The sequence below is a fragment of the Periophthalmus magnuspinnatus genome, chromosome 16 (assembly GCF_009829125.3).
Source record: "Periophthalmus magnuspinnatus isolate fPerMag1 chromosome 16, fPerMag1.2.pri, whole genome shotgun sequence".
Taxonomy (NCBI): domain Eukaryota; kingdom Metazoa; phylum Chordata; class Actinopteri; order Gobiiformes; family Gobiidae; genus Periophthalmus; species Periophthalmus magnuspinnatus.
The window spans coordinates 21,451,446-21,475,256 of NC_047141.1; the positions used below are offsets into that span (position 1 = coordinate 21,451,446).

Here is a 23,811-nt window from a genome sequence, read left to right on the forward strand (position 1 = left end):
GAGTCTTTGTGTTATTGCTTTGCCCAGAATGTATCACAGCATTAGACTTATCTGTTGCTATGGAGTCAAACAGGTAATGCCACTAGGAAAGTTACAAGGTCAGATCTGTGAATAGGAATAAATGCTAATTATGAATAGCATACTGTAGAACATTCCAGCAATGCAGTAACATCTCCAGGAAAACAAACAGATCACGGACTGCACCAGAAAAGTTATGTCACTTGTATCTATGTAGCACCTTTCATGTTTATTCGTAGTTTAAGTTTTTGAAGAATTTTTGATAACCACTGGTGCGGACAATAACTTCATATGTGCAGTGTTATGGTCTCCATTTTCTTGTTCTTCGTGCATTGACATTTTTTGTGCAGTAACAATGTCAGAGTCACACAACAACACACTCAATCAATCAATGCTTTCACGTAGGGTTTGTTATTGTATTAAGAAAACTGAATTTCAATGGTAAGTAAAGAAGCAGGGGGATGGTGGACTTTAAAAGCTTTGCGGCCCCGGATTATACATTTTCTGCTTTCCCCGTCAATCAATATGGCTTTCCACCATTTCGGAGTATTGTCTGAGTCCTCATCGCACCCAACAAGCCCCCAGCTTTAACCGAGACATTATGTGATTTTGATTGCCATAGTGATGCATTACAGAGATTACCAAAGCAGCCGTCCACTTTGTCTTTATAATACCTCGCCTCACTGTTGCCCCCAATTACACGTGTGCACAAATTCACACATATCCAGGCTAGACATGCATTTTGCTCCAATGAAAGCTCGTACACTCTCATCATGTAAATGCAAAGTCCCCATTGGTTTCACAGTTCACTGCCAGCATAAATCCCAGCTTTAGTGTTGACAAGTGCATTTCCTGGACTTCCACTTTGCTCATTTGCAGTACATGCACTCACCCGGCCGCCCTGCTCTCTATGTTGCCTTAATAGCTGATAAAGTCACTTCAAAGTATTTGCATGCTCCTGTACAAACACCATAACATCCCCATAAGTATCTGTCCACTCCTCTCCTCTTTTAAAATGATTTGCACGTTTCAAGAGGTTATGCCACTATCCCACTGGCAGCTAAATTAAATCATTGAAAAGCTGTTGTGGCTGTGGGTGGGCGTATATGTTTTTAACAGTCAACATTTCTTCACTTCAAGGCGATGCACTGCAGGTGGAAAAAAATATCAATTTGAAGTGTTTTCTGTTGTTTACCTTCATAAATTTTATTTAAAAAAAATGTATTGTGATTTCAATATTGTCATATAAATAAAGTGTGTGTTAGAATGGCTAAAATGCACACATTTGATGACATATAACTCTAAACTCTAACTAATTAGATAGGACAGAGCCAAGTTTAAATTTCTTGCTTCATTTTGTTGATATATTAGATACAAAAAATATCGAGGAAGTTTTGGATAGGTTATTTAGTATTTCAGCAAATGGGGTCATCATTATAACCCCACATTAGAGAAAAATATATTTTGATAAAATGGCCTTTGAAGTTACAGTACTTAAGTTGATTATTTTGAGAGCAAAATGATCCACAAATTCTTAAAATGTTTTTGCCTCTATTGTCCCTTAAGAGCATAACTAAATCACAAAACCAGTGGTGCTAGTTTCACATTTATCATTATGACTGTAGGTGTGCTTTGTCTTAGGCTTGGGCTAAAATATAATCAAGAAAGTAATTTAAGGCAGAGTAGGGAATAAGATATGTGAATGTTTTTGAGACAGTACCACTGAGGAAAAGATAAGCAACAGAGCTGATGGCAGCTGAACTGAAAATGGAAAATCGATATTGAGATGACTTAGATATGTCCAGAGGATGGATAATGAATACAGTTTGACAATAAAAGATGCCAAGGTTCGAACTGCCAGGACAGGAGGCTTAGATGATGACAAAGGAGATTTATGATTGTAATAAATACACTATGAAGTCGGTTGGGTGTGAGAGGAAAAAATGCAGTGGATTCTGTCAGATTTTATTATGTAGGAACTATGTGAAAGAGTAGATTCAAAAGACAGAGGAAGGCTTGTTGATGTAGAGAGGAGGTGTTTTTTCAAGGTAAACCGCCTAGTACTAGGTAATCAATCTAACATTGGGTAAAACACTGCCTAATGTAATGTATCAATGTTAATTTAAAAGCCCATGTAGCACAACTCCCAAATCAATCTTAAAATCAATGACCAAAACTAACATCCAGCGCTTTAACTTAACCTCTACAGTATCTTTCTGTTTTACCATGCCTTTTTCCTGACAAAATAGTATGGACATGCGGAAAAAATAAATAAAATAATAAAAAAAAGAAGGAAATATCTAAAAGAATAAATCACAAGTGTAAACCCTGATAATAGAGTGACAAGACCTTAGAACCTGCTATATACAACAACTATTTGGAACAATATTCATTTTAGCTCTCCTCATTTGTATTAAATGTTATTGGCCAATTGAATGTTGTGATGTTATGTGAAACCCAGCCATACTAGGAGCTGTTATTTGAAATAACATAGAATGTACCATAAGAGTTAAATAATATACTGGTTTGCTGTATTTTTGTGTTGCTTGAAGATTAGGTTAGTCATATGGCAAATATATATCAAGAGCAATTCACACAATAGGTGTTAAACCAGCTTGTGTGCTGTGGTCCACACTAACAATGCCACAATCACACGGCGAGTACAAACCAAACTTAAACCACTTTATTCTTCGCCCACGGACAGACCCTCTTCAGTTCTCATATATAAATACTGTATATAAACACATAAAGCCATGCTGTGAGCCATAGGGGTTCATGCTAAGAGCTGCAAATGTACACAAGTGCACTTCCTAGATGTGATGTGTTTGTGTTGTCTCTGTATGTTAAAACAAATGACATGTTATGTGTTATTTGGCTGTTTTTTTTACAGCTCAATGTGGGGGCTCCATGACAGACTTCAGTGGTGTATTCTCAGCCCTGGCTTTCCTGGGAATTACCAGAGCAGCCTGGACTGTAGCTGGAGAGTCAGCTCCCTATTGGCTTTGGTATGTCTTCCTTTCCCATAATTGTTCTATATATAAAGTAGAAAGCGGACATAGGCCTTGGAGAGGAATAGAGATGATCAAAAATACACATAATTGGAACAGATCTCAACTAGAAGCATGGACTTTTGTCAAGGCATTGGTAGATTACAGATTCCATTTCACAAAAAGCACAATAGCACACAGTCTTCTAAAAATTGATCATTTCTTCTTCTAGTAAGTGAAGTGTTTGGGAAACTGTCAAAATAGTTTAAAGCATTTCAAAACATTCTCATCTGACCCTTTTCTGAATTGTTCCTGGCTTTTACTGATTGTTTTTTTCTAGTATTTAGTGTTAATATAACATACATATTTACATTATTTTATTTGTTCATTGTAAACCTCAAAATTGATCTAAAAGGCTTCATAACAGAAATAGATCCATTAACTTTATGTTCAAAACTGCAGAGCACTCCTCTCTTCATAGTGTTATTTCACTAGAGCAAACATTTTGTATAATGCAAAGTCTACTTTTTTTCTTTTTTTTTTATGAATTCTTGCAAGTTAGTATAGGGAAGTGGGTGGGTATAGGGGATAGGTGGAAAATATTTTAGAGCACTCAGATTTCAAATGCAGGACAACACAGGATTACTCAAACATTTATAAATCAATCTAAATACAACGAGCAATTTAATGATGAGGGCAAACCGTCATAACATGATTAAAGTCTCATTAAAGTTAATTTTGCATAATATATCCCCTTTAAAGTAATATCATTGTACCATTTTGTGAAATATATTCTCCTCTAGTGAAAACGTAGACTTGATATATCCTCTTGCTCTCTTGTTTTGACATGTCGTAGGGATCCATCTGCAGTTCCTGAACTTCTCCACAGAGCCGGTCCATGATTACCTGGAGGTGCGCAGCGGGAGCCTAGAGACGGGGACAGTGATGGATCGCTTCAGTGGCTCCGTCGTACCCAACTCTCTGTTTAGCACCACCCACGAAACCACTCTGTTCTTCCACAGTGACTATTCGCAGAACAAGCCTGGCTTCCACATCCTATACCAGGGTAAGAGAACTCATACATTATCAAGTGTTTGGACATTCCAAGTGCATTTTACATTTTTATTTTTTACTTTAATTTTAAATGGAATCTTAAAGTGCCATGTAGGTTTTCTGATTAAGGGTATGTCACCTGCTTGTTTCAGTAGAGATGCTATTTTGTCTACAGAATGTTCCTATCTTGGGCATTAAACCTTTCTATACCCATGGATAAAATACGATAAAAGAACGTGTGACGTCAGTGTATTATACAAGTGTAGTTAACATTATGTCACAGTCTTGCATGATTACCACAGGTGGAGAATGTACAGGGCTAGTATTGTTCATTATACCCCAACACCTGCACTGGAAACTAGCAGGTGACATAACCAAGTTATTGGTCAGATCTGTGGAGTTATTTTCATAGTGCACTTTAAGTGTGTACCAGGGTAATAACATTACTAATATAGTAGTTATGTTAGTAAAGTACAGATTTAGAAGACGACTTTTTCCATCGCTGAAATATATAAGATAAATGCATGCATTGTGTATCGGTCAATGTTTTATTCTTTATTTCAGCATACGAGCTGCAGAGATGCCCTGACCCTCGTCCCTTTCGTAATGGTCTGGTGATTGGTCAGAGTACAGTGGTGGAATGACCATTTCCTTTGAGTGCCTGCCTGGATACACTTTGATTGGAGAGCCTTCTCTCACATGTCTGGCATGGGGTCAGCCGCAACTGGAACCACCCCATACCTCGCTGTGAAGGTCAGTTACACGTACAAGCTGTAAAGCATTACCCCAGTTCAGCCATAACAATATGGTCATTGTCTAGTGAAAAGAACAATGACGGTCATGATTGTATTTTCAGGAGGAATACTTTGTTCTCAAAGTCTTAAGTTCTCAAATGTAGCAACAGGGCAAAAAAAGATTTAAGCAACACGGGCAATTATGAAATTATCATTAGATGACTTTGATAAGATAAACAGAATTATTGTGTTTCTCCTTACCAGGCTCAGTATCTATCCAAAGTGGTTCATGTAATTACAGTAATACATGGATTATTGACAAATAATATATGATGAAAAATACATGGAATTTGATGAAGAATTTAATGCTGGTTGTCACAGGAGTATGTCAGAATACTCACTACAATCATATGATCTGATCACTAATAATAGAATACTGGTTTAATTAATCAGTGAATACTTACTATATACCAAAGTCCACTAAGCTGTACAAAAAGTCTGACAATACCTTAATCACTAACTTAGACCAGTAAAGCCCTTTGGAATATGTCAAAATCATAATAAAAAAAAATATAAAAAATATATATCTTTATTTCTTGAGCACTGGGACATATGACTCACCATGAGCTACATCACTTTATAAGATTGTTATGATGATCTGTGGGGCATTTGTTAGTCTGTATTACAGTGCTGATTATGTCTGTCTAATACATTTTAAGTGCTCCATCCATTTGTTTCTTAGGTACAATCAATCATTACATCATTCCATAAGGTAGACAGGGACATTTTGTTTTATACTGTATGGTGGTATAGAAAGTCAGTCCTTCATTTTCTGTGCATTTTTGGGTTTGGCACTGGGTTCACAGTTAGTTTTAAAACATTTTAAACTTGAATTATTGTGAAGTTTTATTTTCAGTACCATCAATGTCATCTTATTGACAAACTTTCCCTGTGGTGATTCCTGACAGGTGTATTTTCTCCCTTACCATCTCTGTGAAAACCCAATAACATGCAGTTATGGTTTGTTTCATCACAGTTTGTGGTAGTAACAACCATAACAGCAACTTTATGGTAGGAGGTAAATCAGACACATGCTTTTCAATATTCTATCTCTAGTCCCTTAAAGTTGTGCTTTCTTTCCTGCAGCTCTATGTGGTGGAAATATAACATCCATGAATGGGACAATTTACTCCCCTGGACACCCTGCTGAGTACCCCCACTTCCAGGACTGCATGTGGATGGTCCGGGTGCCTCCTGGGTATGGCATCTACATCAACTTCTCTGTTATCAACACAGAGCCCATCTACGACTATATCATGGTGTGGTAAGTTTTCTATTTTGTCAATATATTTCTTTATGTCTCTCAGAATCTGGTGCAGATGCCACTTCTGTTGAGCCGAGTCTTTGATTTATTCTGTCCTGATTTTATTGACAGTAATGCTAAATTGCCTTCATTTTGAAAAGTGTTGTGTTGTATCAGTCTCTTGCAAGGTCACCTGACAAAAATTGCTTATGTAAACAAATTAAAAACTCCAACAAGAAAAAGATATTAATTGCTGATGGATTTATCTCTGTGACATTGGTTGGCATGAGCTGCTTATTGATGTAGAAAGTGAAGGATGTTTTATGTCTTGTGTTTCCTAGCACTTGTTTAGATTCTCGTTAGATCACTAATTATAATTTATGTTTTTCTTGCTAAACTTAAGACCCAGGTAAATTATATAATTGTGTTTTTATTACTCTTTATTGAAGTGTAGAGGTGGACAATATGCTAATATATAATGTATTATGACTTCAGTTTTACTGTCTGAAGAGGTAAATAAAATCATATGCTTTTTCTGAATGTTCACACTTCACTGTGATAGGTTAAATCCATCTGCTCACTCAGAGCATGACCAAAGTTTACCAAGAGGAGGAGTAAAGGGCAAAAAAGTATGTGTTTGTGCGTAGAGTCACAACATAGTAATTTCAACAAAATAGCAGATCATCACAGGGATCTAATAACAATTAGATTTTTATCACCGTATCAGCAGTCCTAACCAGGTGTATAGTTTTCCATTAAAATCAACACAGAAATGTTGGTCTTTTAAGGTAATTATGCAGAGGTAAAGTCAGCCTTGTGAAGCTTTATGTTGGAAGCAGTCTGTCTTTGGGTGTGCCATGCCTTCTTCTGGCTCTCCGAGCTCTTTGTACAGGAGCGAGCCTCAGGCGGTCGTCCTCCTGAGTGTTGGAGAAGGAAAAGCCTTGCAGCATGTTGGTCTACTGTAGTCTGAGCAGAGGCAGCTACCGGCACAACTTTTTTTTAAATGAAAAAGTGCGTCAACAATCTGTCCTCTAAAGGCAACATTTCCCTCCCAACTGCCATCTACCATTTTGTTTGATCACATGAAAATGTCTTTTCTACTGTATACTGTATGTTCCAAATACAGGAAGGGCTGAGCATCCAAATACATCATACTGTTATAGAAAGATAAGGCAGCTTGTAAAACAGTTTTTTAATGTAATCTCAAAGTTGTTGTTTTTTTTCCTTTTTTTCAAGAACCAAGAAGTTTGTTTCTGTAAAAAGTCCATTGTCCAGATTATTGATAGTGCGTTTCTCAGTGGCTGTGTAAATTTCCCATTTTTTCAAATATAACAGTTTAAAGGCACGGCCAGCTATGTGATAACTAATGTTCGTGACACAATTATTATCAGCCAAAAAAGAAAAACAAATTTCTTGGCTAAATGTTTTGATAATAAAAAAATCATTTATATTGGTTTATGTGTCTTATGCTCATTAGTTACCACATAGCTGATTACTGCCCAGCAAGCCCTCTAACTCTGTTTTATTTAAGTATTTCCTAAAAGTCTATGAAAAATAACCTGGGAATATTACTTTCCCCTATGTTTTGATAACACCAGCTTCATCTCAGGCCATTAACTTGGAATAGATGTTGACATTAGCTATAGATAGTTGCAGTGATGGCCCTGTTGTTGTCCTGTGGCGGTCACACTGCAGTGCTTCTCTGGGAGGCCTCCTGGAGGTTATACCTAATTAGATGTGAGTTACCTCAGACGCCTCCGTTCAGGCTGAGTGGTGCGGCAGCAGGTGCACTCTGAGCTCTGCAAACACCTCATTTCAGATGTTTGTATCTGTAAATCAACAATGTTCCCCTTCAGCAAAACTTCAACTTCTAGTCTGCCATTTTTGTACAATGCTGCTGTCAATTTAACATTCTGCTGTTCCCACAACTCACAACTGCAGCCCAAAGATATTTTAACTTAAACCCCGACAGGTGGAGGAGAGTAGCGCCCATGTAACTCATACGGAGACATTTAGCACCTCAGGGTGGCACTTGCATACTCCTGGCATGAAGTCTTATCTGTTTTAATCACAGTTAGAGTTTAATCCTCCTATCATCTCATTCTGGCTTTGTCGCTCTGACTCTTTTTGGAATTGGACATGGCAGCTACTGGCACACTGATCAACTATAACACTTCTGCAGCAAAAATGGAAAGGTCATGCCAACGTATATGTGGTAGTGTTTTGTTCCATGATATTCAGACTTAACAGAGAACCAGAATATCCTAGATATACATTTGTATGGCTATTTGCAAACTCTAATGATGTGCAAATAATGAACTAATGAATGAAGAGATTATGTTCCATTCATCTGATTGCATGTTAGCTGGATTATAAAATGTAGTTGTTTTGTGATTGTGGTCAGGAGGGGCCCCTGGTATATATCATATTATCAAATTGTGCTTTTTAAATAGAGCTGAACATTTACGGTAATTACAATTCTTCTGTATTTGGATTGCAGTTGAATTTTTGATTTATGTTTAAGATTCGGTTCACAATTTTTAACAGATCCAAGAACATTAATGTCTGAGAGAAGTCTGAAATATGCTATACTAATAGAAAGCTCTTTTGCTTTTGCAATCAGTTGAATAAGACCATTGAAATTGGGATTTTGATTCAATTGTGATTATTCTTGCAGCTCTTCTTGGAGGCAATTATTAGCTGTGGGGTGGGTACTTTAATTTAAGACCTTATTGTCATGTCTATATTAATGCAACTGCATTTGATTAAGCAATGTCCTAATCATTGCACTTCTAAAATTTTTCACAGTGAGAAATATTGTTTACATCACTCCACTGCATTGATCTTTGTAAACTTCACATTGCATCAATAACATGGCTAGAAGGGTCAAAAGTTTCAGCCTCATCAGTTAACACCAGTCCAACTTGTACTTTGATGCAGTTAATTACATAAAAGTTCTCACTCAGATCCTCAAATCGACTGCCAGGTGTTGGGCTTTGCTTGGGGATAAGTGGACCTACTCTTTGATTCCTGCAACCTATTAATGTTCTTTATTCATTTATCACATGCTCACATCCCTCCCTCCCCTTTCTCTCCCCAGGGACGGACCTGACCAAGCCTCACCCCAGATAGGTCAGTTCAGTGGGAGCTCGGTGCAAGAGGGCGTGTCGACCACAGCCAATCAGATCCTCATTAAGTTCCACAGTGACTTCAGCACCAGTGGCTTCTTTGTGCTTCATTACCATGGTAACCTCCCCTTTGATAAAATCTAAGCAAAGACCTTGTTAGACAATACGCTGTGACCGTTGTTTGATCCCCCTCACATGGCTGAAGCAGAGCTTTCTAGTCATTATGTAGCATTCTCCTTTTTCACATGTAGCCTACAAATTGCTGCAGATAAATAATGGATACTTTTCTTACCAGTCTTGCATCTAGTATCAAGAATGTATTTCAAAAGATCTTAAAAATGTACCAGTCTTTGCTCTGTTAGTAATTTTGGTCATTAATAGTCTGCATATTTTGTGAGTTAATAGTCATCCTTGCATTTGTTACAAATGTCTTTATTTTGTAGCTTACCAGCTCAGAACTTGTCAGCCGCCCCCACCAGTTGCCAATGCTACCATACTAACGGAAGACGATGAGTTCGAAATAGGTTTGTCTTTCTTATTTTACATATTTACTTTTCATCACAAGTGAGAACATTTAATTTAATGTTTTTATGAAAGGTCAGACAATAGTAGACAAAGACATAATGCACTTTTCTGTTCAGTCCATAACGCCTAAATCACATTGATTCTATATTTTGAATTATTAGCTCACTAAGTCAAATGCCTCAAAATGTATTGTTCTTTGACACTTTTCTATCACCACTTGAATTGCAAGGCTAATCATCTCCTAATATAATCCTTTTAAATATTTAGCGCTGACGTAATTAGCAGAGTGAAGTGGTGATCATATGGCTCGTGGCTGGTTCAAGTCTGCCAAAGCAATGAGGTGTAATGCCTGTGACTAGCTTGTGTGTACGTGTCCTTTGCACATTGACACTGTAATGTAATGAAGTGTCTTTAGTCTGTCTGGCTAAGGAGATGCCAGTCTTCATTAGCAAATGTGTTGCTGATCACCATTCTGAGCTGTGTTAACGGTCTTGTGTGTGTGTGTGTTTGTTTGTGCGTCTGGTGTAAATGACCTCACAGGGGACATTATCCGCTACACGTGCCAGCCTGGCTTCACCTTGGTGGGCAGTGAGATTTTGACCTGTCGGCTCGGAGAACGGCTGCAGATGGATGGACCCCCGCCAGTCTGTCAAGGTTGGTTTATTTCACTGTGAGATTGGACACAAACACGTTTGCTTTGGGACATGTTTCTGTCTTTACATGTCTCAGATAAGTGCACTCACTTGTAGTGGTGGAATTGCCCAAAGTACAAATACTTTGTGAACTACACTTTTCTGAGTGTGAATTTAACTTTGACTTCTAAACATACTTCTTTACATTCAGATTCTTTGCTGTTTAGTTTATTTTTGATTTGATCTCTGTGTTGTTCCCTTCTGTCACTCATTCATTGTTCACTTAGTGACTTAAATGCACTGCACCTGTTAGTAGTTCATTTTGCAGCATCACAGTTATTCAGTTAGCTTATGCATTCTGACCATCCTAATCATTCACTGTAATGATTTTTCAAGTGCTTTTTAGAGGCCAGAGTAGTGTTTTGCCATTTGATGGTATGCTAACACCATCTTGCCTGTTAACAGGGCCCTTCCTAATTCTTGGACAGTAAAACACTCGATAATTAAATGCAGACAGCACACAGCGGACATATTATGACCATATCTGTATTGGGGTAAGAGAACATTTTGCTCAACTACATGGAAAAAATTGCGTTCATCCATACAGTTTTGTGCCATTACTGCTGTGCATTAAACATTACTTTGGACTGCACTACCACATTCCTAAAAGGGCCATCCACTTTATGTTAAGTTGATCCATATTTTGGTCTCTGCTGTAGTCAGCCTTCAGTAAAAAAAAAACAAAACTTTATTACATACCCCCAAACATAATGCCTGTATCTATGTGTGTTTGAGTTTGTTGCTGTTATCAGTCTGCTCGGGCTGGTCACAATCACCAGCACATCTCTGTTGATGCACCATTTAACAGACGGCTAGAGACCCCTTATAGCAGCGCCATGATGACACACAGCTTGTCTGGGAACACATCTGACCCAAGATCATTGACCCCCATGTCTATAAAAAACAATACATTTCTTTACACGCTGTAGTGATGCTGTGAAAACACATTTCTATCATTTTAGCAGTATAACAAGGTATTATCTGTGGTCACATCTATTTTCAAACAGATTTATTTCACAATCCTCGCTCAGAGGAGTTGATTGATGTAAAATCTTCCACCCATACTTTTTTTTTGTTCTTTCAGGCGATTGAAACAAACAAATGTATGCGTTGTCTGCATGAGAGATTTTGTTTAGAGCAAAACAAAAGCCATCAGCCTGCCTGTCGTGCCAAAACATCTGTGATGCAGAAAACAGAGCCTCTCTGAAACCTTCTATTCTGAGGATATTACAGGAGACAAAGACCCTGGAGGCCTTTGTCTACAAGTTGATGAGAATTTCTGCCCTTGTATGCAGAAATTGAAAAATAGCATTGTTGTTTTGATTACAAGGCTTGAAAAATTCAAAAACTGCTTATCTGTGACGTGCATATTACTGACAAAAAAAAATGACCATAAATAAACCAACAACTACTATAGGTTTTATGTTCAGCCTAAAGAAATTAAGTAATCCCATTTGGTCAGTGCGTGTTTATAAACACATGATTTATGATACATGCTGTAAACGTCTGTTTGTAGCCATGGGCTAAGTTTTATCCATTGTCCCATATATGGTCTCACAAACACACTCTCATACAATAGCGTACAAAGACACTGGAGGCAAGGTGAGAGAAGTGTCTTGCCCAATGACATAATGACAGTATGCACTGAAACAAAGATGGTTGTATTGAGGAGTTCATGTAGTGTATACAATGCACTGCACACTATAAGAACAACAAACAGCTGCAAATGTAGTCACAAGAACTCTCTTTAGATTCAGAAACAATTTATTCAACCATGGTAATAAATTATGCAATGTTAGTCATAGCAAAGGGACTCCTACAAACACTGGGTAAGAGCTACACTGTTGCTATATTCAACAGCTTGTTATATCGTCCCTGAGCATTACAGTTGTATAGTGAAACTGTCTTTGGACGCTTGAGTTGGTAATTCCTTGTTTGACATTTTCATGGATCACCTCATTATTATAGCAAAGAATTCATTACATTTTTCTGTGTGGGCTCTGAACTGTCCTTGTGCCACCTCCAGCATGAAACTAATTGCTCTCCTTGGGACATGTAAAGTTGAACTTAATTTAAGTTGACCCGCTCTTTGCATCTGAAAGACTTGTGTTTCTGTATAGTTGTGAAGGGGATAATTCCTACTGGTCCTCCTCCCTGGTTGACTTGGATGACATATGGATGTGCAATATTTGTTTGTGTTATAAGTCAATATAAGGCAAGCTGTTATTGTGTGACCTTATGCATGATTCAGATATCCGTAGTAACACATATTTGTTATAGAACACATATTTTAAAAGAAGTTAGAACCCAGAATTCCAGCACATGATAATCTAGGTGTAGTTTGTTTGATTTTTTTTTTCTGTGGCTCTCTGCCACATTTTTAGATTCTTAATAAACAATATAGCCATTATTCACATTATATCTTCAAAACTACACCACTCACAATATTACTGATGATTGATATTGCCCTACTTGTAATATAACTTCCTTAGTAAAGCTTTATAGTAAACTTTATTCTCTAAGATATTTAGCAAAAGAAATGCAGCCACTGAGAAATACAAATTGTGTTATTTGTTATGCAGTTTAAAGCTGACCTTGTATAAATTCACAATTCAAATTACTCTCCACAGGAATACAGTAGACATATTTTTCATTTAATTTATCTTTATTTATACAGGGAGCGGCCCAATGAGAGTCCCAAACTCTAATTTCCGTGAGTGCTCTGTTAAAATAGTACAATACAAATAAAAACAAACACAAATAACTGCATAGGTCCATTCAAAACATTAAAAAACAAATGTAGGTGTGATTATAAATGTTTATCACTAATTTATCTAAGTGCATTAGTGGCACCAATGTATCAAGTTTTGCATGATTTTGAAATAAGTCAATTCTAATGCAGCCAGTTTTTAGACGTAGACTATCATGAAATCTTGTATTAAAAGTTCCAGTAACAAATTTCAACAAATGAAGTGAGATATTCAGGCAGTCTATCAAATAGCCCTTATAAATACATTTTTATACAGTGTTGTTCTCATCTGACAGGTAGTGATGACCACCCTACTTTTTCATAAAGTGTACAGTGATGGGTTTTAAATTCATGTTACAAAAAAAAAAAAAAGGCCGAATGAAAGAGTGTAACTAAAGGTTTCAAGGTAGAGGTTGAAGTCTGCATGTATATTATATCTCTGTAATCTAGTGCAAAAAGAAAGGTTGCTTTAACTATTTCATCTCTGCAATTCAAAGGGATACATATAATTCTGAGATATGTATTTTTAACTTTTCATAAAGCCAGAACCCAAGATATTTATAGGTGGTGACTCTTTCCATCGATGTACCATGTAGTGTATAAAGATTTCTAACTTGTACATCACTTAAATGTGTGTGTGTATTTTATAATTGTATTTATTTATTTATTTTATTTTTATTTATTTTATTTTTTTTTTGGGGGGGGAGCACAGAATTAATAAATATAGTAAAAAGTAGTGGGCCCAAAATTGAACCTTGGGGCACTACTTTGCTTAAAGTTAAACAATTAGATTTAAACCCATCAGCTACTACTGCCTGGGTTGTGTTTGAAAGATTTTGGAACCAATTACATGTTGCATTGTCAAATCCAATATGTTTTAGGTGCTTCAAGAGGATTTTATGATCTACTGAATCAGAAACTTTATTTAAATCAATAAACAGCGCTACACAATCTTATTTGTCATCAAGGGCTCTGAAAATGTCATTTCAAACTTTTGTGGTGCAGTGACAGTACCATGGCCTTTTCTGAAACCCAGTTGATAAGACTTCAAAATGGAGCATTTATTTAAATTAATTGTAACTTGATTTGCAACAAATTTCTAAAACTTTTGCAAGACAAGGTCATTTAGATATTTTAATATTTTTAGGTGTCCCATCTTTATGTAAAGGCAAATCATGTGCCGTTTTACATAATTCTCATATAACTGCTATTTGAATTGAAACACGTAATACAAGGTTGATTTAAATATGGGGCAGCCAGTAATAGAAGTTTTGGATCAAGGTCATCTGCTCCTGTGGACTTCATTGGGTCTATGGCGTGGGGTGCATTTAAGACCCTCATGTAAGTGAAAGGTCTTAAAGAGACTTCTGCCAGAGGTTCAGATTCAACATAATCAAGATCAGAAGGATCGCCATTATTATTCTATACATCATAGGCAAGATAAAATGCCTATTAAAAGCATCACATATTTATAATAGCTGAATCCAATAAAATATCAGTTGGTAATGCATGAGTCGCCATATACTGTGGCAACCAAAGAAATGAAGGAAATACAAACAAATAAATTGGTTTTAATGTACAAATATGAAGAATAAATATTCATTACTCACTAGCTGAAAATATATCCAAAGCTAACTATTCAGGCTTTAGTAAAAGTTAAAAGTGATACAACGGTCAGAAGGCAGCCATGAGAATAGTTTTAGCGAAGACCTCGTCCTGACCCCATCATGAGCAATTGAGTCTGCACCTCCCTGGACACAGCAGACACACATGTTACTATCCACAAAGGCAAAAGTAATGTGTCTGAACTACATTAGACCTGGATGGGTAGTCTGCACTGCCTGTTTCCAGTAGAATGAAAAATAGGTCTTAGAAAACCTTAGCTGAAAAACATTGGCTGTTTGTTTTAATCTGTATATTTATTGGGAAGGTTTAAGTCAGTCAATGGATTTTTAGATACTGAAGTACACTTTTGTAAAGACGTTTGCTACCAGCACAAACAAGTATGGGAAGGAGACACAGCTGGGTAAAGTAAAGCTGAAGAGGTTTCTGTGTGCACTGATGAGGATGGACAGACAGGATTAGGAATGAGTACCTCTGTAGAATAACCCATGGTTTATAACAGGCTTCAGAAATGGGATGAAATGGTTTCAAAACTATGAATGCATTTTTAGTCAAATATATAAAGGCTTTTGTAAAGATGTTTTCGTAGAATTTGCGGTTTCTGAACTTTTGATGTTACTCATTACCAGAGAAAATTTGCCTGCTTTATGTTACATTCTTCTGCTCTTAGTTTCTTCTCTTGATATATGTCTAGATGTTTGCACTGACCTTTTTATTATGAACAGCTGTTCGCATTAACCTTTCATATGCGTCATGTTTCTTCACTAGTGGCTCAGAGACATACTGATGCTACTGGCACAATCGACAAGAAAGAGGAACTAGATGTCGACCTACAGCAAATATAGAAAAATCCTTGAGCTCATTCAGACACACACCAACACTATATTCTCAGACAAAGTGCTTCCTCGCCCACACTACACTACACTACACTACACTACACTACACTACACTACACAACACAATATTACCATCTATTGACACACTTGTTTGAGGGGGAGTGTCCATTCTTAGCTTTCAGTGTTTTTGTATCTTGTAAACTCAAATATGTGGATTCCCCCTACTACATCTTGTCTTGTACAGTTAACTTATCATCTCCCCTTAGCGCTGACTCCATCTTTTTGTAAGACTATGTAATGTAAATGTCAGAGCTCACAGTTGGACTAAGGGTAAGGAAGAGGACACACCACCACACATTGTTAAGGAAGGAGGAGGAGGGAGGAGGAATAGTGAGGTGTCAATGTGGCAATACCGACTAATTTCTAATTTTGTGTAATATGTACAAATACAGATCTAGTGCTTTACCTTACTTTTCCCTTTTGTACTCTTAAAATAAAGTACAAAAAGTAAAATAAAGTCAGTACTACCCAACTCTGCCTTAGATTTTTCTGTTCTTTTTTCTAAGATTTCTTTCTGACTCAACAGTTCAGTGCCCCGCCCATGAGGTTCGTTTTGATTCGACGGGGGTCATTCTGAGTCCAGGCTACCCAGAGAACTACCCCAACCTGCAGATGTGCTCCTGGCTCATTAATGTGGAGAAGGGCTACAACATCACACTGCACTTTGAGCTCTTTCAGACAGAGAAAGAGTTTGACATCTTAGAAATATTTGATGGTATGATTTTTGTTTATTTTGCATTTCTATTTTCATAACTGTACAAATTCATTCAGTGCTTCACACACTGGCATATGTTAATGTTAGGGTTTGTTTTCGCAGGTCCAAACATCTACAGCCAAAGCCTGGCCTCTCTTAGCGGTGACATTGAGACCCCCTTCAGTCTGACCACTACAGGGCACCAGCTGCTCCTGCGCTGGTCGTCTGACCACGGCACCAACCGCCATGGCTTCCACATCAGATACGTGGGTGAGTATCAAAGTATGTATCCAGCTTATCATCATTCTCTTTTTTATTAATACAATTTTAATTAATTTTGTGCAAAGTGATAAAAGTCACTGGCACTTCAAGACATTCAAAAATAAAATTATTTATACCACAAGCATTATAATCTACTATTTTCCCAAATAAGCTCTTAAGATCTATTGCTATGCCAGGACTTTTATCATAACTAACAATTTTGTCTTGTTTGTTCTTTGCAGTATAATCTGCATGAAGTTTTTTAGTTTGTAGATTTACAATATGGATTATTGCTTTAGTAGGAGATTTATTCATACTGCAAATCATGCAGAGGCAATAGACTTACTCTGGGGCTTGCATGTGATTTTGCACAGCTTAATTTCAAAAGGTATTAAATTCTTAATTGCTTCTTTAATAAAGCAAGTGGTGCCATGCAAACGAGGGATAGAGAATCGTCTTCCATTTGAAATGCATCAATAATAATGAAAAGCACAAAAGGCATTCATCTTTTATGTTGTGTCCCTCCATTATGTTGAATACACAAGTTTGTTATTGGGAGAGCCAGGCGGTGTGATGAATTTTGTAAGCCCAAGACATTCTTAACTTGATTGACTTCAATTTAAACTGACTCCTCAGAGTGTCTTTTCCTCTTAAGTCCCAGTGATCTCCTAGTACTTCTGATTTAGAATGTCTACAAGAATTTGCCGAGTTGACTGCCCTCCCCTTTGTATTTATGCTCAGGCTGTTTAGTGATATTAAAATACAACTTTTGTAGTCCTCTAGATGCAGGAAACAATATACATCTAGATGCATATGTTCATTACCAGATTGTCTCGCTATAGGCAAGACATGAGCGAAACGAAGTTATAACATATGCTTTGTTGCTACTTAAAGCCTTTAAAGCTACCATCTGTAATTAGATTGGCAGTTGCCGGATTGTGCCAGCTTTGGTTTGACAGAAGAAGGCCAGGACAGGTGAGCCTCAACAAAGGCCAGGTGAGGGGAGGGGGGACAGCTTTCACATCTGTCATCTACTGTTGAAAAAATTTAACAAACTTGCAGATGGTAGCTTTAAATTAAGACCTTATTTTCTTATGTATGAAAATGTATTAAATAGAAGCTAGAACCTTAGATATTTTCTGTATGTATTGTTTAAAATTATGTCATGTATTATCTTGCACTTCTTTTAAACCCTGTGACTATTCCCCCATGTCTTGTCACTTTCCCTCACCTCTCCACTGTAGCCATGTACTGCAGCACCCCAGACTCGCCCCAACATGGCTTCGTGGTGAGTCAGACTGGCGGTCACCTCAACAGCATGGTGCGCTGGGCGTGTGACAGGGGTTACAAGCTGATTGGAAAGGGCACAGCTATGTGTAAGAAGACCGCCTTTGGCTACTACACCTGGGACGCCCCGGTACCCGCATGTCAAGGTGAGCTCATCAGCCCTGGCAACCTCTTATTTGTGACTGCAGCTTTGCCTTGTCCCCCTCCTTTTCTGGTCACTGCCATCGCCCTGTGCACAGCGGGCAGACAGACAAGGCACTTCAGGCAGGCCAATGTTTCTAGACCAAAAAAACGTTTATTGTGCCAGTAGCTGCTAAAATGGATTGAGCCTGATTGAGAACCCATAAGGAAACAAAAATCAATTTTCCATCATCCTCTGTCAATTTCCACTCAAATTACCTGCTAACTTCTAATTAGCATACAGCAGTGGTTTCTATGTGCTTTTATTTGTCTAATTAGGTTTGGTGATACACACATGTGGGCCTATGGTTTATCTACACAAAATGCTTGCTCTAATATATGAAGACAGCAAACAATGTAATTAGAATGCCATTGATTTCATTTGTTTAAACTCTTGTCTTTTCTCTTTTTGATCTTTGTTGCATATTTCCTTTGGCAAAACCATTTATGCATTATACCTCACATTAGAAGGCCATATTGATTTTTACATTCACTAGAACAAATCACACTGTTGAAACGGACTACATCAAAATTTGGACTAAGCCTGGACTTTTCCTGAAACTCTACTTGGACTAGACTAAACCAAAACTAGAATTGAGCTCAAACCAGGACCAAACCAAAAGAGGTGAACGCACCCATACGTGTAAGTCTGCAACCATATACAACCGACTCACAGAAAATCTCACATATTTTGCAGTCTTTTTCTCTGAGATCCACCTTCTCATTGAATTTGCATACTGACACTGCCCTCCCTCTCCTCTTTAGCGGTGTCATGTGGCGTGCCCAGTGCTCCAGTGAATGGAGGTGTGTTGGCTGCTGATTACTCGGTGGGCACTCGGGTGACCTACTTTTGCAACAGCGGTTACCGGCTCTCCTCCAAAGAGCTGACCACCACCGTGTGCCAGCCAGACGGCACCTGGAGCAACCACAACAAGATCCCCCGCTGCATCGGTGAGCACTCGACCAGACCAGGGGCGCTATCAAACCTTATTTAGGGAGACAGGTTAACCCATCTCATTTTTGCATTTTGACAGATAACTCCCAAAGCAGAGTTAACTTGAGTCTTTCTCTGGAGAAAAATGTGTGCATTGATGCAAATTCCACAAAATCTAGACTATTGTTCCAGAAGTTGCAGAAGTTTTAGTATAGGGTACTGAGGTTTGAGCAAATAATTAAAATTGACTAATAGTATTGACAGAACCTACATAGCACTGTGCCAAATTTAAAAACACAAGTCTAATTTCCTAGCTGCTCAAGAATGAGCGTAAAAAGTGATTGACAACGCTGTTTACAAAGGGGATCTGTGTTTGGTCCCTGTCGTCAAAATGTCTCAAAGCAAAACAGAAAGAGTTCGATTTGAAACTCATTTTGTTCACATTGTTAAACAGCTTTGTTGTAAAGTGGGTTGCGAGAAAATGTCTTTTATTCTTGGAGAGGCAGATCTCTTGTAATCTCAGAGTAAATAAACCATATTGAAGTATTCCGTGGAGAGAGGACAAGTTTGGTTGGACACTTTCTTGGAGTTCAATGTTTACATGTTATTACATATTTTATAATTGTATCATTGAAGATTGAAGGAGGGACAAAGATTCACTATGGTTTTAAATTGCATTTTTTAACAATCAGTATTTCAGTGAAGGTTAATTATCATTCCTACATTTAAATACTTTTGAGTAATAGAAACAGCTTGAAGCTGTATATCAATTAGATTGCAAGTTACATTATTCCCAGTTAGTATTGACTGAATCTCATGTTTACAGATGCTTTTTAGAGCAATTACACTACATAAAATTACTTTGGTAATTAACATCAGTAACATGTTTTTTTGCCCAACATATCACCTGCTTTTTTCCACTTATACTTGTTATATGTTCCCCACAGTGGTGTCATGCCCCAGTCTCAGCTCCTTCACACTGGACCATGGGAAATGGAGGATTGTCAATGGCTCACACTATGAGTACGGCACCAAAATCATCTTCACCTGTAATCCTGGTTATTACCGAGTTGGCCCTGCCACTATCCAGTGTCTGTCCAATGGAGTGTGGAGCTGGAGGAATGAAAGACCCAGATGTAAAAGTGAGTACAGTAAAGAAAAAGCTATATAATAACCATGGGTTCACACAACTTTAGCACGGTTGCCATGGCAATTAATAATTCTAAATTGATTGTTATGACAATCATAACAGGCTTTTATTTGTGATTATTTTCATGACTTTATTGCATTTCTCCAGATGATAAAATGATCCCATTGAATTTTATTTCTTCATTTTCATTCAGTGTTATCATTCCATTTGAAAGTCCCCTCTATATCCCATAATAACATCAGATTATTGCACCATGAAATTATTGAAACTCCAATTTACCCTTCTAAATAGCTCTGACTAAGTGACTTATTTTATCTGTGTAAACTTGTGCCTTTATAAGCTAGAAGCAAATTTTTTGTCCAGTAAACAAGTTTACAAACATCAAAATATACTGATTTCCCAACAATATCCACATATCTTTTGCCTTAAGTCTAACAACGGTCTCATAGGTCCTATCATCATCAGTCATCCTTGTCTCTATAAAAACTCCTAAATGGTATGCTCTGTTAATGACACTTAAGGGATTACACAGGTGTCTGAGGCTAAGCATCTGTTCATCATTCCAAGCTTGTTGAGTATGCTAAATAAGTCCGTGATTGTGAGTGCTGTTTATTTTTCACCTTAGAGCGTCGGCTTTCTAGAAGTCCCAAGCTTTTGATGTGGTCCTGGGTATGACTTTTAAAGTATGGGTCTTGTACACAACTTGAGCTACATTAACCTGAAAATTATACTTCTAGAATAGTATAACGTTCTTTTCACTTAGTTTGGGTAAAAAGGGAGAGATTTTAATTTATTTTCTTGAGTAATCATTTGAATGTCTTTCTTTTTTCAACTTCAACTGAGAATGCATTTCTTTCTAAAAGTCAAAATTAATGCTTTTGATGCAATCATAAGAGCTACTTTTAGCTGTAAAAAAAATGGCCAAAAAGCTTTTGTAATTGCAGAGGGTCACACGGACAGCATGATGAATAATGTACTAGGGACAAAGGCAGCAGCATTATTATGGTTTCTATTAAATAGTCCTGGTCGCTCTTTCATCACATTAAGGTCAGTGAGCTGGCTGTAAATGACTGCTCCGCCCATTGACTCCTACAATATGAGCCAACTTTGTTCTCTATGTGTCTTCATCTGATCTCTAAATGTCTTCTATGCTTCTACCCCTCTTTTCCCTCTCCAATTCCCTTTACCTCATCGCAGTCATTTCCTGTGGCGACCTGCCCACCCCTCCAAACGGCAAGAAAATCGGCACCCAAACTACCTTCGGAGCATCTGCCATATTCAGCTGTAACCTTGGCTACGTGCTGACGGGCTCTCCAGTCAGAGAGTGTCTGCTATCAGGGCTCTGGAGTGGGATGGAGACGCACTGTCTGGGTGAGAAGAAACTAAAAGTTGTAGTCATGACCTGCACTAGACATGCTGGCATTTGAGCTGTTAAGTTTAGACAACATGCTCCCAATGTAGGTAACAACAACATTTGAAGAAATCAAGTAATGTATTGGTAATATATGTAATGGCTTTGTTGTGTTTGTTTACGTTAAAACACATATAACAGGTTTTCATGTTTTGTAATTATTACTTGTTGTTTTTGTAATTATTACTTGTTATGGTGTAATTATTAGCACCTGTGGAAAATATTTATCCTAATTTTGCATCAGTTAAGTCGCAGTTTGTGGAAAGATCTGAGAAAAGAAGTACAATAATACAGGGAGTAGCAGTGAGAATATGTCATATATATTCTAAAATGGAATGCCTGTGCTTATGTGTCAATACCAAAAATGCAGAGATTTTATGCACACGATTTTTTTTTTTTTCCCTGAAAGCTTAAGCTGCTTAATTTAGCAAAAAAAGCGTTCTCATTCATTTGTATTAGTTTAACCATGACTATTGTGTAATGCAGACAGGTTTTTGCCCTGGGAAACATTGTGGTTGCTAGGTAACAGGTGTTGAAATACTAAAAACTAGAAACAAGATTGTGTTAACTATGTTTCAGTGAAATTAGCCATCTAATTTGTCCTATCCATTTTAACCTCAATGAGTAGAACTACATTTGTCCTTGGTGAGAATGTCTACTTCATTGATCTTGCTTGTTACATTTTGCTTGACGTCACATTGTAAACTAGCCCTGCACTATCCTCTATTTCCCCTTAGGTTAACATACTTAAAACAACATCTGAACTTGTAAAGAGGCTTAGCAGGATCATAAAAGTTGTTGAAATGTGCAAACCCTAGAGCAGATTGCTGTACTGAAAAGTCTCCAAGTGCGATTTGTTTCTGTCAGGGCAAAAGTGGCTATAGATCCTCAGCTGGCCTGGAACCACGACCCACTTGCCAAGGTTTAGCCGCACAGTTTGAACTGTTGTTGAGCGATCTAAACAATAAAATGTAGCCGGGCCTGCGTTGCACAGCCCATCACTGTTCCCTACTGTAGAAGGGAAGGAGACATGTGTAATTACTTGAGCCTAGCCACAGCAGAAAGTGATGGTTTCCCTGGCAGATGTATTAGTCCGTTTATCAACCCTGTGGCACTAGCGCTTCCAAGATTGGTCTAGTTCATTAAAGGAAGGGCACCTCTCTCTTGTTTAGTGATATGGCTGTCAGGGTTAACATAGCCAGGCTTCTCGGGATCCTGCCTACTTCAGCACTATCGAACACACTATCTGGCTGCTCTCTAACCGAGTGATAATAAAATGCTTGGCCAGGTTTGAGGTTACAGGAGTAAATTAGGGAAATCACACGCAGTCATTGGCAATTTCACAGATTTTAAGTGGCTGTGGAAAAATCGGATTTTCAAATAGAATTTATTATAGCTCACAGTGAAGAGAAAAAGTGCATCTGTGTGTCTTAATATACTTTTAATGACAAAAATGAAAAATATAACTTGAAATTAAACCAAAAAAGAGAAAGGGAACATTTATGAATTGCTATCAAATTTTACATTGCAGGTTTTTATTTCAGCATTGTTGTTTTTTTAAAATTCCATTACAGTTAACCATTATTCAAATATGATGTAATCAGATTATCTCAAGTGGAAACACATTTTTCTGCTACCATGTTAACTAATAGCTATGTATTTCTTTCCCCTCCTCCAGCGGGTCACTGTGGCACTCCAGAGCCGATAGTAAATGGCCAGGTAGTTGGAGAGAACTTTGGTTACAGAGACACTGTGGTTTACCAGTGTAACCCAGGCTTCAGGCTCATCGGCTCCTCTGTGCGGATCTGCCAACAGGACCACACTTGGTCTGGGCTGCTCCCAGTCTGTATCTGTGAGTACTTCACCATTGTCTTGGCCAAGCTAATACAATATCTAAAATCTTCCACAATTCATATGCCCCTTAATATGGAGAGAAACAAATTGAACTAAAGGTTTGTGGTTTGATCTTGTGTTGACTTGTCATTGTGTCCTTGGGCAAGACACTTAACCTTCACCTAGCAGAGTTAGAAAAGCAATACATCATTGTGACTATATACCATACAAATAATAGTGGTCCTATTTTCCCCAGTATTCCTTGAGGGTCTGAGTCAGGTGGTCCAGTAGGTGGCTGAAGCACCTCAAAAACATTATTAAGCTTTATAGTCTGTGTAATCCCTCATTTGTCC

The 23,811-nt window shown here is 37.7% G+C and overlaps 1 protein-coding gene across 1 annotated transcript in view; it reads left to right on the top strand.

Moving 5' to 3' along the window:
- Positions 1–23,811, top strand: part of LOC117383696 (CUB and sushi domain-containing protein 3-like) — a 185,091-nt gene that overhangs the window by 122,122 nt on the left and 39,158 nt on the right. Inside the window, 18 exon segments of the mRNA XM_055228152.1 lie at positions 2,909–2,941; positions 2,944–3,003; positions 3,006–3,023; positions 3,862–4,071; positions 4,623–4,679; positions 4,682–4,764; positions 4,766–4,811; positions 5,939–6,116; positions 9,196–9,341; positions 9,667–9,747; positions 10,289–10,402; positions 16,235–16,423; positions 16,526–16,672; positions 17,908–18,096; positions 18,896–19,081; positions 20,012–20,206; positions 21,412–21,585; positions 23,304–23,477. Coding sequence (XP_055084127.1) covers positions 2,909–2,941; positions 2,944–3,003; positions 3,006–3,023; positions 3,862–4,071; positions 4,623–4,679; positions 4,682–4,764; positions 4,766–4,811; positions 5,939–6,116; positions 9,196–9,341; positions 9,667–9,747; positions 10,289–10,402; positions 16,235–16,423; positions 16,526–16,672; positions 17,908–18,096; positions 18,896–19,081; positions 20,012–20,206; positions 21,412–21,585; positions 23,304–23,477 — 2,280 coding nt within the window.